The sequence below is a fragment of the Orycteropus afer genome, unplaced genomic scaffold (assembly GCF_000298275.1).
Source record: "Orycteropus afer afer isolate SDZICR_OR568_19922 unplaced genomic scaffold, OryAfe1.0 scaffold00054, whole genome shotgun sequence".
Classification (NCBI taxonomy): Eukaryota; Metazoa; Chordata; class Mammalia; order Tubulidentata; family Orycteropodidae; genus Orycteropus; species Orycteropus afer.
The window spans coordinates 6,019,603-6,038,642 of NW_006921641.1; the positions used below are offsets into that span (position 1 = coordinate 6,019,603).

At 43.4% G+C, this 19,040-nt stretch overlaps 1 protein-coding gene across 1 annotated transcript in view; it reads left to right on the forward strand.

The window, feature by feature from the left end:
• The window catches only part of GALNT14 (polypeptide N-acetylgalactosaminyltransferase 14), a 378,698-nt gene that overhangs the window by 308,047 nt on the left and 51,611 nt on the right, over positions 1-19,040 (forward strand). The window contains exons 5-6 of the mRNA XM_007938807.2: positions 4,188-4,253; positions 4,663-4,784. Coding sequence (XP_007936998.1) covers positions 4,188-4,253; positions 4,663-4,784 — 188 coding nt within the window. The remainder of the gene's footprint in view (positions 1-4,187; positions 4,254-4,662; positions 4,785-19,040) is intronic.

Here is a 19,040-nt window from a genome sequence, read left to right on the forward strand (position 1 = left end):
CCACAGATCATAGGGTAGCAGGGACAGGAAGCAAAAATTTTTTGAGTGGGTCACTAGGGGTAATAGTGAGTGGTACCACTTCCATTTCCACACCTTGTTTCCTGGACCTGTGAATCCTGGCTATTGGAGAAACAGAACCACATATTGGATGCTGGTTTAAAGCATATGCAGCCTCCTGGAGAACATTGCCCCAACCCTCCAAGGTATTGCCTCCTATTTGGTGCCATAATTGTGTTTTCAGCAGGCCATGCCATCATTGTATCAAGCCTGCTGCTTTAGGATGATGGGGAACATGATTAGACCAGTGAATTCCATGAGCATAGTACCATTGCCACACTTTATTTGCTGTGAATTGAGTCCCTTGATCTGAAGCAATGCTGTGGGATACCATGACAGTGGGTAAGGCATTCTTTAAGTCCATGGATGGTAGTTTTGGCAGAAGCATTGCATGCAGGGAAGGCGAATCCGGAATAAGTATCTATTCCAGTAAGAACAAAACACTGTCCTTACCATTATGGAAGTGGTCCAATGTAATCAATCTGCCGCTACATTGCTGGCTGATCACCCTAAGGAATGGTTCCATATCACAGACTCACGATTGGTCTCTGCTGTTGGCAGATTGGGCACTCATCAGTGACAGTAGCCAAATCAGCCTTGTAAGTGGGAGTCCATGTTGCTGAGCCCATGAATCCATCCCTGCCACCATGGCCACTTTGTTCATGAGCCCATTGAGCAATGACAAGAGAAGCTGGGGAAAAGGGGTGGCTGGCTTCCCCTGAACGTGTCATCCTATCCACCTGATTGTTAAAGTCCTCCTCTGCCAAGGTCACCTTTTGGTGGGCATTCACATGAGACAAAAATACCTTTACTCCTTTGGCCCATTCAGAGAGATCTATCCACATACCTCTTCCCCATACATCCTTGTCACCAATTTTCCAATTATGCTTCTTCCAAGTCCCAGACCATTCAGCCAAACCATTAGCCACAGCTCAGGAATCTGTATATAATCACACATCTGGCCACTTCTTATTTCATGCAATTGGAGTGACCACCTGATTAAGTTTATGATAATCTACTGTCATTCTTCAAGATCCATCTGTTTTTTGCACAGGCCAAATAGGTGGATTAAATGGGGATGTGGTAGGAATCACCATCCCTGCATCCTTCAAGTCCTTGATGGTGGCAGTAATCTCTGCAACCCCTCCAGGGATGTGGTATTGCTTTTGATTTACTGTTTTTGTGGGTAGAGGCAGTTCTAATGGCTTCCACTAGCCTTTCCTACCATAACAGCCCTTACTCCACATGTTAGGGACCCAATGTGGAAATTCTGCTAATTTCCCAGTATATCTATTCCAATTATGTATTATAGAACTGGGGAAATCACTATAGGATGGGTTCAGAGACCCACTGGATCCACTGTCAGATGCACCTTAGCTAAAACTCCATCAATAACTTGACCTCCATATGTCCCCACTCTGACTGGTGGGCCACAATGATGCTTTGGGTCTCTTGGAATTAGTGTCAGTTCAGATCCAATGTCCAGTAATCCCCAAAAAGTCTGATTATTTCCTTTTCCCCAATGAACAGTCACTCTCGTGAAAGGCCTCAGATCCCTTTGAGGAAGGACCCCACTACCAGTACCAAATTCTGTTCTGATTACCTAGTGCTGCTCTAACAAGAATATGCCACAAATGGGATGGCCTTAACAAACAGGAGTTTATTCTCTTACAGTTTGGAGGCTTTAAGTCCAAATTCGAAGAGCCAGGCTTTCACCTGCTTGGTTCTGGAGTGTGGGACTGCTCATTTATGTGAGCCAGTGGGATGGAGCCATAGCTGCTGCCCAAGGGTGAGGGGGCAGGGCTGCCATGCCCAAGAGGGAGAGGAATGGGGCCCACCAGGCCAAGGGGGTGAGGTTGCCACTTAGAGGAACTAGGGGACTGGAGCCACCCAGTGAGAGAGATCTGTACAGATGCTACCCAATGAAGATCTGTACAGATGCCAAGGTGACAAGGGTGGAATTATGGTAGTTCAGTTGATGCCCAGTCAACTTGGCTGGGCCTGGTTGAGTAACTGGACAGCTGGATGTAGTATTCCACATCGTAGACTGGTAATTAACTCCAGGGCAAAATCTACTGTGAGCAGCTGAGTACCTGCCTTAGGGAATGTGGTCTGATTCCTGTATATAAGCAGAAGCCTTGGGGAATGGTCTGTAGCTTATGGCATGCTTGGACCCTGCATGTAGCCATGTCATTCAGCAGCCTGCCATGCTCTGCCGACCTTGGTACTTAAAATGGACTTAAGTTAATGGCCTGCCATGTGATTTGGTAACATAGGGACTGTGCCATTTTATTTGTCAACCTTGGGCTTGGCAGCCTCAGCAGCCAGCAGCTGTCTGAGTGAAGAAATACCTCTAGCTCCAGTGAGCCGGGAGCAGGAAGCAGAGCTGGACTCCAAGGTTGAGGGGCTTTCACAAAGCCCCTAGAGCCTGGCACTTTGAACTTGGACTTAAAGCCTCTAAACTGTAAGAGAAGAAACTCCTGTTTTTAAGGCCATCCCATTTATGGTATATTCTTGTCAGTGTGTGGTACTAGGTAACCTAAACAGTGGGGATAGAAGGGTCTTTTCAATAAATGGTGTTGGGAAAATAGAATTTCTATGTGCAGAAAATTGGAACAGGATCCCTGTCCCATGCTGTACACAAAAACAAATTCAAAATGAATTAAGAACGTAAATGTCCAAACTAAAACCATAAAATTATTACAAGAAAATATAGGGGCAGCACTGTTTGGCCTAGCTTTTAGTAATAGATTATCTAATATAATAACAAAAGCACAAACTGCAATACTAAATAAATGGGACCTCATAAAAGTTAAGAACTTTTGTTCATCAAAAGACTTTGCCAAAAAAAGTGAAAAAGCAAGCTACCAACTAGGAGAATATCTCTGGAAACTATATACCCAACAAGAATCTAAAATATATATATAACTGACAACTGCAAATAACCTAATCATAAAATGGGCAAAAGAATTAAATAGACCTTTCACCAATGAGAACATTCTGATCGAAGTTTCTGTAGCAGAATCTTGATCAAAAGGGGGAAATCCACAATGGGATTTTAGTTGCTCAGGGAATCCAGACTTTCTAAAGCTGTGGAGGCTGGATAACCCCTGAGATAACCTTTAAACCTTAAACCAAAAATATCCCCTGAAGTCTTCTTAAAGCCACACAATAGTTTAGCTTAACTAGGAAAGAATGTCTGCCGTGAGCACTGTGCTCTTAAGATCTGTCTGTTGTTGTTGTTATATGCCGTCGAGTTGGACCCGACTCATAGTGACCCCTCCTTGGGTTTCCGAGGCGGTATCATTATGGAAGTAGATTGCCCAACCTTCCTTCCGAGGAGTGAGTGGCTAGTGGGTTTGAACCACCAGCCTTCTTATTATCAGTCAAGTTCCTTAGGCACTATGCTACCAGAGCTCCTAAGGTCTGTCTGTATGGGATCAAATTGATAACAACAATTTGAAAGAGTAGAAAGGAAGCTTAGAGGGCAGTGAGTTGGTGTTAATGGAGGAGGAATAACTTGGAGTAGGAGGGTGAGAATGGTTGCACACTCAAAGAAGGTAGTCAGTGTCACTGAATTATAATACATGTAGAAAATGTCGAATCGGGGTACATTTGCTGTGTATATTCTCAATAACAGCAATAAAATAATAAAAAATGGCTTTCCTGTGTTAAGAGTCCATGATCTGAAAGGAAACTCCAAAACTAATCTCATTGATTCTCTCTTGGGCTTCCCAGCATTTTATTACCATACCCTCACTAAAGTGAGTAGGGCTCTTAGCTCATGCTTTTTAACAAGCTGTGGATAAGAAGATAAGTCCTCTAAGTAACCTTCCAAAGTTTCCCATCTGGAAATATTTTTAAGGAAGTTTGTAGGCACCACTGTGTGACAGACTTACTCCAGAGACCCATTGGAGGCCAATTTGCACTGAAAGAGAGGTGGTATAATAACAGTGTTCAGGCAGTGCCTTCTGAAGCCCAGAAACCCTCAGTCAGGACAGGACACTGCACTTGTGGGGAAGGTAGTGGGCAGGGCTGCCTTACCTACTCTTAAGGCTCACCTTACAACATACATTTGCATCTTGCAAGTGTGTCCCAGAATTCACCCAGCATAAACTTTGTCTTTGCAGCTGATGACTGCAAATTACTGATCAAGCTGCCCAAGGTGAAATGCCTACGCAATAATGAGCGGCAAGGTAGGTCCAGTCTGTGCTGCTGGCCAGGGAGCTTGGTGTGTGTGTTGAGGGAGGGATTGGTGGTGGAAGTATGTGTGTGCTTGGGTGTGTGTGTTGGGGGAGGAAATTGGTTGTGGTGGTGGTGTATGTTTGTGTGTGTGTGTGTGTTTGGGTATCTGTTGGGGGAGGGGATTGGTGGTAGTATGTTTGAGTATGTATGCTGAGGGAGGGATTGGTGATGGTATGTATATGTGTTTGGGTTTATATGTTGGGGGAAGGGATTGGTGGTGGTGTTTGTGTGTGTTAGAGGAGGCGATTGGTGCTGATGTGTGTGTGTTTGAGTGTGTGTGGAGAATATTGGCTGCTCCATGGTCTTGCTGGACAATGGAAAGACAACCACACTCGCTTAGCTATTTATCCTCGACTACAGGTCTGGTGCGGTCGCGGATTCGGGGTGCTGGTATTGCCCAAGGCACCACTCTTACTTTCCTTGACAGCCACTGTGAGGTGAACAGGGACTGGCTCCAGCCCCTACTGCATAGGGTCAAAGAGGTGAGTGAGGCTGAGGAGCAGGGTGGATTTCATGCCCCACACTTTCCCCAGGCTTTAGAACTTATTACTCCACATATTTCCTTCAGTCCTGCTGGGAGGTGGACAAGACAGGGATTGCTGTTCTCATTTTAGAGAACAGGAAGCTAATTCTGGCCAAAATCACACAGCCAGTGCAGAGAGAAGCAAGAGCTGTGACCTTTTTGTTCTGTTACACTGTGCATTACCTGCTAAGTCACCTGCAACAAGACAGCATGGTTGGGGCTGCAGGCAACTATCACAGGTCACATACAGCTTCCTGGGTGAAAGATAGCCCTTATTTCTACTGGGCAGCAAAAGTTCTAGAGCTATAGGAAGGAAGCAGCAGAAGGAACCAGACTCCATCACACATTTTTTAAGGCCTCTGTCTTACCTCCATCCATGCACCAGCAGTATCATTTCCACCTTACCCAAAGACCTAATAGCAGAACATGTCAGCTGGATGCTAATAGACCTGAATCCCTCACCATTTCCTGCCTTCATCTAGGACTCTGTATACTTCCTCTCTATGTCTCCAACATTCCTCTGGAAAGTAAAAACAATAATTTAATTTCTTCTATTATTATTTGAATAGGTTATTGGCCTACAAAATTATGTGACACAATTGACAGTGTCATTTCTATCAATGAGGCCATATTTTCCAACTATTGATCCTTTGTCTTTGTTTCCAACTTTCACATTCCAATCACCAGTAATTATCAATGCATTGTGTTGCATGTTTGATAAATTTCAGGCTGCAGAAGTTGGTAAAGTATTTCAGTTTCTTCACCCTCGGTGTTAGTGTTTGGTGTGTAAGTTTGAATAATAGTTATATTAACTGGTCTTCCTTACAGACGTATGGGTATTATCCTATCACTGACAGCATTGTACTTCAGCATAGGTCTTGAAATGTTCTTTTTGACAATGAATGTGAAACCATTCCTCTTCAATTTGTCATTCCCAGCATATTAGATCCATTGCAAAATGGCCAATACAAGTCTATTTAAGCTCACTAATGCCAGCCACTCCTCGGAAGGAAGGTTGGGCATTCCTACTTCTGTAGTGATACTGCCTCGGAAACCCAAGGAGGGGTCGCTATGTGTCGGGGCCGACTCGATGGCAAACAACAACAACAACAACAACAATGCCTAGGATATCAATCTTTAAGCATTCTATTTTAATTTTAATAACTTCCAGTTTTCCTACATTCATACTTCATACATTCCATGTTTCACTTATTTATGAATGTTTGCAGCAGTTTCTTCTCATTTTGAGCCATGCCACATCAGCAAATGAAGATCTTGAAAGCTTTACTCCATCCACATCATAAAGGTCTACACTACTTTGAGGAGGCTTCTGTTCCCCAGTCTTATTTTGAGTGCCTTCCAACCTGAAGGACTCATCTTGCGGCACTGTATCAGACAATATATTCCATTGCTATTTATAAGGTTTTCACTGGCCAGTTTTTTTTTTTTTAAGTAGATCTAAGGTCCCTCTCTGTAGTCTGTCTGTTTTAAATGGCAACTATACATGTGGACCTACCAGATGGAATACACAGGGATCAAATGAACTACATCTGTGGAAAGAGACAATGGAGAAACTCCATATCCTCACAAGACCTCAATATCCTTACAAGGCCAGGGACCACCTGTGGAACAGACAATCAATTGCTCATATGCAAGTTCAACCTGAAGCTGAAGAAAATAAAAATGAATTCACAGGAGCCAAAATATGATCTTGAATATATCCCATCTGAATTTAGAGATCATCTCAAGAACAGATTTAACATGTTGGACACTAATGACTGAAGGCCACACCTCTTGTCGGATGACATCAAGGACATCATGCATGAAGAAAGCAAAAGGTCATTAAAAAGACAAGAAAGGAATAAAAGACCAAAATGAATGTCAGAAGAGACACTGAAACTTGCTATTGAATGGAGAATCGCTAAAGCAAATAGAAGAAATGAAAAAGTAAAACAGATGAACAGAAGATTTCAAAGGTTAACTCAAGAAGACAAAGTTAAATATTATAATGAAACATGCAAAGACCTAGAGTTAGAAAATCAAAAGAGGAGAAGAGGAAACCGAGTAAAGTCAAAACTCAACTGTTTCCCCATCCTGGTTATGACAGATAAGACCCTGGTTGGAAATAAATAAGTAAACATAATTACTCTCAACTATTTCCCCACCCTGGTTAAGACAAATAGGACCCTGGTTGGAGACAGATAAGTAAACACGATAAGCTCAGTTCCTTAAGAACTGAATGAAACTAAAAGCCACTTTGCACATCCTGTCCTGCTATTCCTGTAGAAACAGGTGATAAAATGCACTGATGTGTCTTAGAAAACAACTTGAAAATTAACTTTGGCCCATGCACATGTGTAGTGGGACAGAGAGGAACAAAGTTGCTAGGAACCGACACTCTCCCCTCTGCCTAAGCCCCAGTCAGCTGATGACAGGAAGCTGGTGTGACTCATCTGGTGCGCAAATACACTGCATTAAAAAACCACTGTCCCTTTAAACTGAGGTGAAGGAAATTTCAGCCAATCATCAACTATCTCATGCCCAAATTCCTGAATTTTTATGAATATGCATAACCCTCCTGAAACTTACCAAAACTGTAATTCAATTTAGATTTGGGGAGTCAGATCTGGGTAAGAAACCCCTGCCACCTTGCATTTCTGCTTTGCAATAAATAATTTCTCTCCTCTTAATCAGTGTGTCAACTGTTTTGGCCTGACTGCACACCAGGCAGGGACCTGCCTTTGGTCCTATTTCAAACACACTCATCACTTCTCAAACAGGAAGAACTGAAGAAAAATTTTAAGCCTCAAGTTGCAATATTGAAGGATTCTATGGACAAAATGAAGCTGGACTATATGAAGAAAAACGTGGTATCAGGATTGGAGGAAGAATCATTAACAACCTGAGATATGCAGACGATACAACTTTGCTTGCTGAAAGTGAGGATGACTTAAGGCACCTACTGATGAAGGTTGAAGAATACAGTCTGCAGTATGGATTACATCTCAACATAAAGAAAACAAAAATCCTCACAACTGGACCAGTGAGCAGCATCACAATAAATGGAGAGAAGATTGAGGTTGTCAAGGAATTCACGTTGCTTGGTTCTACAATCGATGCCAACGGAAGCAGCAGTCAGGACATTAGACAACGTGTAGCATTGGGGAAGTCAACTGCGAAGGAACTGTTTCAAGTGCTGAGGAGCAAGGATATCTCCTTGAGGACTAAGGTGCGCCTGACACAAGCCATGATATTTCCAATCGCCTGGTATGCATGTGAGAGCTGGACAATGAATAAGGAAGACCGAAGAAGAGTTGATGCTTTTGAGTTGTGGTGCTGGTGAAGAATGCTGAAAGTACCGTGGACTGCTAAAAGAACTAACAGATCTGTCCTGGAGGAAGTGCAGCCAGAATGCTCCTTGGAAGCAAGAATGGCCAGACTTCGTCTCACCTACTTTGGTCATGTTGTCAGAAGGGACCATTCCCTGGAGAAGGATGTCATGCTTGGTAGGGTGGAGGGTCGACGAAAGAGGGGGAGGCCTTCAAGGAGATGGATTGATATGGTGGCTGCGATGATGGGCTCAAGTATAGCAGGGATTGTGGGGCTGGTGCGGGATCGGGCAGTGTTTCATTCTGCTGTGCATGGGGTCGCTATGAGTCGGAAACGACTCGACGGCACTTAACAACAACAACAACAACAACACAGGAAACATCAGAAGAAAATGGAAGGAATACATAGAGTTACAGTACCAAAAAAAGTTGGTTGGTTTTCAACCATTTTAAGGGGTAACATATGATCAAGACTGATGGTGTTGAAGGAAGAAGTCCAAGCTGCACTGAAGGCACTGATAGAAAAAAGAAGGCTCTAAGAATTGACAGAATACCAATTGAGATGTTTCAGCAAATGGATGCAATACTGGAAGTACTTACTTGTCTATGCCAAGAAATTTGGCCAACTGACTGAAAGAGACTCATATTTGTGACTATTCCACAGAGAGGTGACTCAGCAGAATGAGGAAATTATCAAATAATGTCATTAATATCATGAAAGTAAAATGTTGCTACAGTATATTGACAAGGAACGTCCAGAAATTCAAGCTGGATTCAGAACAGGATGTGGAACAAGAGATATCAGGTGGATCTTGGCTGAAAGCAGAGGATACCAGAAAGATATTTATCTGTGTTTAATTGATATGCAAAGGCATTCAGCTATGTGGATCACAACAAATTATCAATAACATTGCAAAGAATTGCAGAACACTTGCTTGTGCTCATCCAGAACCATACATAGACTAGGAGGCCGTTGTTCAAACAGAACAAGGAGATACTGTGTGGTTTAAAATCAGGAAAGGTATGCCTCAGGATTGTATCCTTTAGTCATACTTATTCAATCTGTATGCTGAGCAACTAATATGACAAGCTGGAAAATATGAAGAGGAATGTGGTATCAGAATTGGAGGAATAATCATTAATATCCTGTGATATGCAGATGAAATAACCTTGCTTGCTATAAGCAAAGAAGACTTGAAACACTTACTGATGAAGATCAAAGACTACAGCCTGCAGTGTAGGTTATACATTAAAGAAAACAAAAATCCTCACAACTGGGCCAGTAAATAACATCATGATAAATGGAGAAAAGACTGAACTTTTCAAGGATTTCATTTCACTTGGATCCATAATCAGTGCCCATAGAAGCAGCATCAAGAAATCAAATGACGTATTGTGTTGGGCAAATCTCCTGCAAAAGACCTCTTTAAAGTGTTAAAGAGCAAAGATACCACTTTGAGAACTAAGGTGAACCTGACCAAGCCATGATATTTTCAGTTGGCTCATATACATGCTATAGGTAGACAATGAATAAGGAAGTCCAGAGAAGAATTGATGAATTTGAATTATGGTGTTTGCAAAGAATATTGAATAAACCATGGACTTCAAGAAGAATGAGCAAATCTATCTTAGAAGAAGTATAGCCAGAATGCTCTTTAGAAGTGAGAGTGGCAAGACTTTGTCTCACATACTTCAGGCATGTTATCAGGAGGGAGCAGTCCCTAGAGAAGGACATCATGCTTGGAAAAGTAGAGGGTTAGGGAAAAAGAGGAAGATCTTCAAGAAGATGGACTGACACAGTTGCTGCAACAATGGGCTTAAACATAGCAAATAATGTGAGAATGATGTAAGAATGGGTAGTATTTGATTTTGTTGAACACAGGGCCGCTGTGAGTCAGAACCAATTTAACAACACCTAACAACAACAGTATTATTATTTTATATTCCCAAAACCCATCAACTCCTCCACTTATCTATAGATACCTCTGAGATATTGCAGGTTTGGTTCCAGACCATCACAATAAAGCAAGTATCACAGTAAAATGAGTCACATGAATTTTTGCTTTCTTGGTGCATGTAAAAATTAGGCTTACAGTATACTGTAGTCTATTAAGTATACAGTAGCATTATGAATAAGTTTGAAATATTGTAAGAATTACCAAAATGTGACAGAGAGACACAAAGGGAGCACATGCTATTGTAAAAGTATCCCCAATAGATTTGTTCGATTCAGAGTTGCCACAAAACTTCATTTTTTCCCCTAAAAGTATTACCTGTAAAGTGCAATAAAGCAAAACACAATAAAATGAGATGTGCGTGTATTGTGGATGTCAGTGTTACTAACATTTGTACTGCTCCTTACTGCATTGAGTTATTGACTCTTACAATTAATTGCTCTGTAAAGTTGAATGTTGCATATTTTTATATACCCATTTGGTAGCTGAAAACACTGTCTAAGGGAAATTATCTAACTTAGCTGGTACTAGCAGTACTAGCACCTCAGTGTCGCCTCGGTAGCATTTTCCTTATGTTGTGTTTATTTCCTACCTGCTCTTCATGCAGCTATTTGACTCTTTCTGCCTAATGACAGTGTGAAGAGAATGAATGAACTGAGAGATGTAAACTCCTCAAAAGAGAACTAGGAAATCCTTCCCCACATTATCCATTCCAATGACAGAGCTAGGACAGCAAAATTCTCACACATGAGCCTAGATAATAAAGTCCATCCACTGACCATTTTCTTTGAGGCAGGGAGGGCTTGTACACTTACTGTTGTTTAGGAAATCCTCTCTCCCCCTCTTTTTGACACAATCCATGGGAAGTGTTCTGGATTGAGTGGTGTTAAGTTATGATCGTTCTGTTGAGGGGAATTTGCCTGGCACGGAGGGCCCTCCCTTTGTGCCCATATCTGTGACCACAGCACCCCTCCCCAGGCTTCCCCACTGACAAAGCTACACTGCTCCATTTTCTTGAACCTGATCTGACAGTCCCACTGCTCGACCTTTGACCAGTCCTGCCTTTCCCTGCCTGGTATTCCCCTCCTTTCTATGTGTCCAAACCTCATTGTTCTTCAGCCCCATCCATATCCCCCTTCTTCCAGGAAGCCTTCCTTGACTGTTGCAGCTATTTGGGATCAGTCCCAGCCATAACTGGTCACTTGGCCTTGCTATTTCCCTCTCTGGGTCTAGTTCTCTGTCTTCCCAAACAGAATACAAACCCAACAGAGGCACTGACAGGTCGAACACAAGGTACCTATCATAGAGTAGGAACTCAGTGTTCAGAAATTATAATGAGAAGAAACTAGATTAAATGGGGAGGTAATAAAGTTGGAATAGCAGGCCCATTTCTTGCCTCCAAATTAATTAGCGCTTACTGATGTTGTATTTTGAACTGAGCCCCAAGGGTTAGAATGTACTGTGTAAAGCAAATCCACACCCTGCTTGGTAATATGCATCATGATTCCTTATGGTTCCTTGTGTACCTGGCACTGGGCTGGTTTGCAGATGCCTTTTAGGTAAGGAGGCAGAGTGGGTGACCATATGGGGAAAGGATGTGAGAACTTCAGTAACAAGGAAATCATTTATGAGGATAAAATATGGATAACCTTTTTGTCACCTCTTGGATATTAAAGGGAGCTCTGGTAGTGTAGTGCCTAAGGCATTTGACTGCTAACCAGAAAGCTAGCAGTTCAAACCCACCAGCCACTTCTCAGAAGGAAGGTTGGGCAACCTACTTCTGTAGTGATACTGCCTCAGAAACCCAAGGAGGGGTCACTATGAATCAAATTTGACTCGATGGCAGTGAGTTTGGTTTGGGTTTGGATATTAAAGAGGGAAAATCCACTCCCACAGGGACATTTATACCTGCCCCCAATCCCCACAGGTCTTTCTGCCTGTGAGTTGCGGACATCATTCCAGGGCCAGTTCATTGGTCCTACTATAGTCGGACCTGTAGTTGAGAAGAAGCTGAATATGCAAACATCAGGGTTGCAGAAAGGAGCTCTGATGGTGTAGTGATTAAGGCATGTGGCTGCTAATCAGAAGGTCAGTGGTTCAAACCCACTAGCCACTCTATGGAAGAAAGATGAGGTAGTCTGTTTCCACAAAGGTTTACAGCCTTGGAAATCCAATTATGTTCGCTGTGAGTTGGAATTGACTCAATGGCAGTGAGTTTTGGTTTGAGGTTGCAGAATCAGAACGAAGAAGAAAGGTTAGATTATCTATGAGTATTTTGCTGGGAAGGGGAGCTCTAGTAGCATAGTGGCTAAGACACTTGCCTGCTAACCAGACGGCTGGCGGTTCAAATCCACCAGCCACTCCTCGGAAGAAAGGTTGGGCAATCCTACTTCCGTAATGATACTGCCTCGGAAACCCAAGGAGTGGTTGCTATGAGTTGGGTTTGACTCGATGGCACATAACAACAACAACAACATTTTGCTGGGAAAGAAAGTGGTGGGGTTAGAGACAGTGTCTCTGATAACAGAGGATTTTATATTGAAGAGACAAGGTGATTCTTGTTTAAACTATGGTCAGAGCATATAAACAAGAAATAGGTTTGAATCCCAGGAATGTGGTTCAGGTAAAATGGAAAACCTCTTGGAAGGTGGGTAGAGGAGAGGGGCAGAGGAGGCTGCTGAAATTCACATTCATGTTACAAGAGTAATTCATAGTCATTAGAGACATTTGGGGGCTCTTGTGGCATAGTGCCTAAGGCATTGAACTGCTAACCAGAAGGCTGGTGGTTCAAATCCACCAGCCACTCCTCGGAAGAAAGACTGGACAATCAATAGAGATACCGCCTTGGAAACCCAAGGAGGGGTTGCTGTGAGGAAGATTTGACTCGATGGCAGTGAGTTTGTTTTTTTGGTTTTATAGACATTTTGGAAAATTGGTTAAAATATTCAGCTGCTAAGCAAAAGGTTGGAGATTCGAACCCACCAGTTGTTTCATGGGAGAAAGATGTGGCAGTCTGTTTCTGTAAAGACTGTAAAGATTACAGCCTTTGAAACCTTGTGGGGCAGTTCTCCTCTGTCCTACAGAGTCGCTATGAGTCACAATCAATTCAGTAGCAGTGGGTTTGGTGTTTTGGGGTTTTTATCAAATGGCAGAATGAAAATTAATCAACCAACATTCTGCCATTCAAAGAAATCCACTGTTAGCACTTTTCATCTAGGATCACTTTGCAGAAAGTGTCTTTTTACATAGTTGTAATCATACTGTATTACAATTTTGAATCCTGCTTTTTCCCTTGAACTTTTTACATTATTGTTTTCTGAGTGATTAGGTAAATTGCCCTTTGCTCAGTGGTGCCCACTGAATGTCCATAAAGTTAATCTCAGAGGAAGACATGAAGGGATGCTGTCTGGGCATGGCTTCAGTGTCACCTGCCTGCCCCTCTGTCCTCCCAGACTTACTAACAACATGCAATATGCAGACAGCACAACCTTGCTTACTGAAAGTGAAGATGACTTGAAGCACTTACCGATGAAGATTAAAGACTATAATCTGCAGTATGGGTTACACCTCAACATAAAATGGAAATCCTCACAACTGGACCAAAAAGTAGCATCATGTAAATGGAGAAAAGACTAAAGTTGTCAAAGATTTCATATTACTTGGTTCCACAATCAACACCAAGGGAAGCAGCAGTCAAGACATCAGAAGACATTCCACTGGGTATATCTGTTGCAAAAGATGTCTTTCAAGTGCTGAAGAGCAAGGATGTCACTTTGAAGACTAAAGCACACCTAACCCAAGCTATTGTATTTTCAATTGCCTCATATGCATGTGAAAGCTGGAGAGTGAATAAGGAAGACTGAAGAAGAGTTGATGCTTTTGAGTTGTGGTGTTGGCGAAGAATACTGAAAGTACCGCAGACTGCTGAAAGAACTACCAACCCCTTTTTTTTTTCCCCCCAACTCTTTTTTCTTGGAGGAAGTGCAGCTGGAATGTTCCTTGGAAGCAAGAATGGCCAGACTTTCTCTCACCTCCTTTGGTCATGTTGTCAGAAGGGACCTGTTTGGTTACCTAGTGCCACTCTGACAGGAATATACCACAAATGGGTGGCTTGAGCAAATAGGAGTTTATTCTCTTACAATTTTGGAGGCTAGAAGTCTGAGTTCAAAGTGCCGAGCCCTAGAGGCTGGATGAAAGTCCCTCGACCTTGGGGTTCAGCTCTGCCTCTTGCTCCCGGCCCACTGAAGTTGGAGGCTTTTTTTCATTCAGGCAGCTGCTGGCTGCTGAGCTTGACAAACCCAAGGTCAACAAGCAAGAAGGCACAGTCCTGATACTACCAAACAACACGGCAGGCCACTAATTCAAGTCCCAAGATAGGTAGGGCATGGCAAGGAACTGAACAACAACTTGGCTACATGCAGGGTTCAAGTGTGCCAAAAAGCTAGAGACCTTCCTCAAAGCTACTTCTTATATACTGGAAGCAGACCACATTCCTAAAGCAGCTACTCAGCTGCTCCAGTAGATTCCACCATGGAACTGATTGCCAGTCTCACCATAGGAAATAACTGTATCAAGCTGCCCAGCCACTCAACCAGGCCCAGCCAAGGTGACACATAACCTTAACTGCCACAGGAACATTCCCTGGAGAAGGATATCATGCTTGGTAAAGTTGAGGGTCAACGAAAAAGCCAACAAGTTGGCTGCAACGATGGGCTCAGGTATAGCAAGAATTGTGGGGCTGGCACCGGATCAGGCAGTGTTTTGTTCTATTGTACATAGGGTCTCTCTTTAGGGCTAGAAACTGACCCTAGGTGCTCCCTACCCAGTGCTGTGCCCAGGTCTTGCCAGCCAGATGCATCCATCACTGCAGAGACTCCAGCCTCTGCAGCCTCTGTCCCAGGCTGACTTCATCCATGGAGGATGTGTTAAGGGAGAACCTGCTTTCCTCAGCAGCCTTAATGAACCTGCAAGGCCCTCTCCATCCTCGTGGCTTTTAGTCCATCGCAGAAGCCCTCTCTGAAAAATGATCTTGTTTCTCAATCAATGACCAGTTCATCCAGGATGAGAATCATCCATGAGTTTCCCTCCACCCACCACTCCCAGTTTGGGGCAAAGCCTTCACCTTCTTCCTAAGTATGAACACTGCCCTGCTGCCAAAATACTCCTTCCTCTGGGAATCAGTTAGCTGAGGACTGAGCTCAGCTTCCTAGCAATTTAGGAGCAAAAAACTAGTCAGGCAGACCGGTATCTGTTGCAGGGCTGTGCCCCTCGTGGGCTCCTGCAGCCTCAGGGGACTGCAGAGGTTTTTGCCAAGACCTTGAGTCTGGATAACAAAATGTTCCCCCAGGAAGTTCTCTTCGAGATGGGAGTGTGGGTGTATGTCAGCCTATGTTTGCATATGTTTTTCTGTGTGTCTTGTCTCAGAGTAAAAAAGTGATTTGATCTGGTGAGTGGAAGTGGAAATTTTAATCTGTAATTGGAGTTTGGGATTTTCAAAAATAGAGAGAGATGAAAAAGAGGATGGGTTCGCACTGTCATAAAATACCCTCAGCTAGTGTTTTACATGTTGAAATCTCCCCACTTTTCGTTCTCTCCCTTTTAATCACATGATGATACATGAAACAAGTACAAAGTTCCGTCTTTTTTTAAAACGTATGTTTCTTCCCCTCATCTACATATTTCTTTAGTAGGGAAAAAGATTTTAAGACATCTCAATCCCTATAGCATTTGGTAAATGTATATAAATAACAGCTGACATATTCTTCAAAGCCCTTCTACATACTTTCTTCTCTTATTCCTCCAAAAAACAAGTTAGGGAGGCAGGAGAGTTTTACAAATAATAATCTGCCTTAATTTTATAAATGAAGAACTAGAGTGTGCTGATTTGCCTAAGGTCACATCCATTCTAGATGGCAGAATCAGGTCCTACTGCTGCCACCCCTTCACCTCCTCCAGGGGCCTCTCTGCCCCTACTCCTTCCAGGATATCATAGAGGCCCCAGGCTGTGTGTCTACACACCAAATTGTAATCACCTAGTCACCAGTCTACCATCTTTGTCTAGACTATGAAGTCTTACTCATCATTGGATCTTCCATAACTGAAGACTCAATAAAAGAGTAAAATCAAAACAAAACAATTACTGTCAAGTCTACTCCAACTCATGGAGACATGTGTATCAGACTAAAACCTCACTCCATAAGGTGTTCAATGGCTAATTTTTCTGAAGTAGATTGCCAGGCCCTTTCTTCCAAGGTGCCTCTGGGTGGATTGGATCCACCAACCTTTTAGTTAGCAACTAAGCACATTAACTTACTGCACCACTCAGAAACTCCTAAAAATAGTTGTTGTTGTTACATGCTGTCGAGTCGGCCCTGACTCATAGCGACCCCTCCTTGGGTTTCCGAGGTAGTATCACTATGGAAGTAGATTGCCGCATCTTCCTTCCGAGGAGTGGCTGGTGGGTTTGAACCTCCAGGCTTCTGGTTAGCAGTTAAATGCCTTAGGCACTACGCTACCAGAGCTCGTCCTAAAAATAGTAGGAGCTTGATAATGTTGGTTGATAAAATGAGTGAATTATTATCTCTCAGAGTTTTTTGACTGACAGTGTGGTTTTAAATACATAAATCAGTGCAGAAATGAGAGGTATGAACCACAGTGATGATTGCTGGCCAGTGACACATGCATTCAACCCTCAACCATTGCTCCTGGTGAGGGCCATGATGTAGGAACTTAGAAGTGTAGGCAGGAAGACAGGTCATAGCCCAGGATCTTCCAGGGATTCTACCAGCTGCCTGGTTGAACTTGAGTGTGGTACTAGCATTAAAGATACGTGGACAACCACTCTATGTTAGGTCCAGGTATTTTTATCGAGAGCCCCTGTCTTCATTATCTAGTGCTGCTATAACAGAAATTCTACAAGAGGATGGCTTTAACAGACAGACATTTATTCTCTCATAGTTTAGGAGTCTAGAAGTTCAGGCACCAGCTCTAGGGGAAGGCTTTCTCTCTTTGTCAGCCCCAGGGGAAGGTCCTTGTCTCCTTTCAACATCTGTGGACCCAGAATGAATCCCTTGGAGATCTCCATGTGTCTTGGCATTGGTCTTCCCCTGGGCCTAGGAGGTTCTCAGCCCAGGGACACTGGGTCCAAAGAACATGCTCCATCCCTGGTTCTTCTTTCTTGGTGGTATTCAGGTCCTCCCTTGCTGCTTACTTCTCTCTCCTTTTATCTCTTGTAAGATAAAAGACCACACCCCCAGTGATACTCCCCTTCCATTGGATCAGGGCTGTGACTTGAGTGAGGGTGGTGACTTAAGTAAGGGTGGTGACTTAAATAAGGGTGATGCATCCTACCCTAATCCTGCCTCATTAATGGAACAAACATAACCTAATCCTCTTAGGCAGGGGTTAGAATTTACAACACATCACAAAATGGAGAATAACTACATAATACTGAGAATCGTGACCTACTCAAGTTGACACATATAATGGGGGACACAGTTTGATCCATGACAGTTCCTCAATCCCTGAGCCACAGGAAAAACCATCTCATTCAGCTGTGATTGACCCACTGCCCTTCTGCACCTGCTGACACAATATCCTGAGAGGGAGTTAACACACATCCTCTTTCAGCCAACGCTGATTGAACACCTGCTACCCACCAGGCTCCAGGCAATGGCTGGAGGCTGTGAAAGTGAAGCAGGCACCAATCCCCCTAAGTCACTCAGAGAGGCTTGTGTCCTGGCTTTGATGGGCCATTTATAAATTTCCCTCCCTGATGCACCTTTTCAAGGTCAAGGTTTCACATAGCAAAGACTGAGGGCCAAATATCCCTCTCTCGCTGCCCGTCTGGTGTCCTTGACTGAACCAAGCAGATCATAACTGAGTTGTGACAGGATAATAGGACAGAAATCCTGAGAACTTATAGGAAAAATGCTCCGAAGTTGTCAAAGCCCCAAGGCAGAGCCTTACATGACTCCTGCGGAAGCTTATGGCCCAGGTGAGCCACTGGCACGTTTATTTCGCATTTCACTTTCCTAATATTGAAGAAAGATTTTAAAATATAAAAGCAAAACCATGCTTACATAAGGACTTATTACAGCTGCAGAGGCCCCAAAATTTAACAAGCAAAGGGAAAATGAAGACTCTGTAAGAGTCACAGAAGATCAGTTTCTAACCTTTGGATCAGTTTCTAACATTTGGGAGCTCTGGTAGCATAGTTCCTAAGGCACTTGACTGCTAACCAGAAGGCTGGCAGTTCAAACCCACCAGCCACTCCTCAGAAGGAAGGTTGGGCAATCTACTTCCATAGTGATAGTGCCTCGGAAACCCAAGGAGGGGTCGCTATGAGCCGGGTCCGACTTGACGGCACGTAACAACAACAACAAAGAACATTTCAGAATTCAAGTTCCAAAAATGTCTCTGGGTATGTGTCTCTGTGTAGGCAAATGTGTCGGTGGGTTGTGTGTGTGCATACACTGTGACTGTACACACAAACCACAACAACTATGGCCTCAGAGAGGGCCCAGAGGAACAGTGACAGCTGGGCAGGTGCCGCACTGACTGCGAATGAAGCATCTGTGCGTGTCCCAGTGGTAGAAGCAATGCATTGGAAATGAACACTGCTTTCCATGTGGGCCAATTGGTTTTCAGAGGCACCTTGTTACTGTCAAAATGAGTCACATGTGAGAGACTGAGGGCCAGATTAAGTCTGTGAACTTAAAATCAGGCACTTGGTGAATCTGGAGCTTAAAATAAGAAGACAGCGTCATTTGGGAGAGAGATTGAACCAGGAAATTAAATGGCTTCAAGAAGAAACAGAGGGAGGAGGCGGGGCAACATGGCGGACTAGGCAGAAGGATTGCACAGACCCTCTTCAACAAAGAAAAGGGAAACCAATTAACACAGACACAGAAGATAATCTTGGACCCCTGA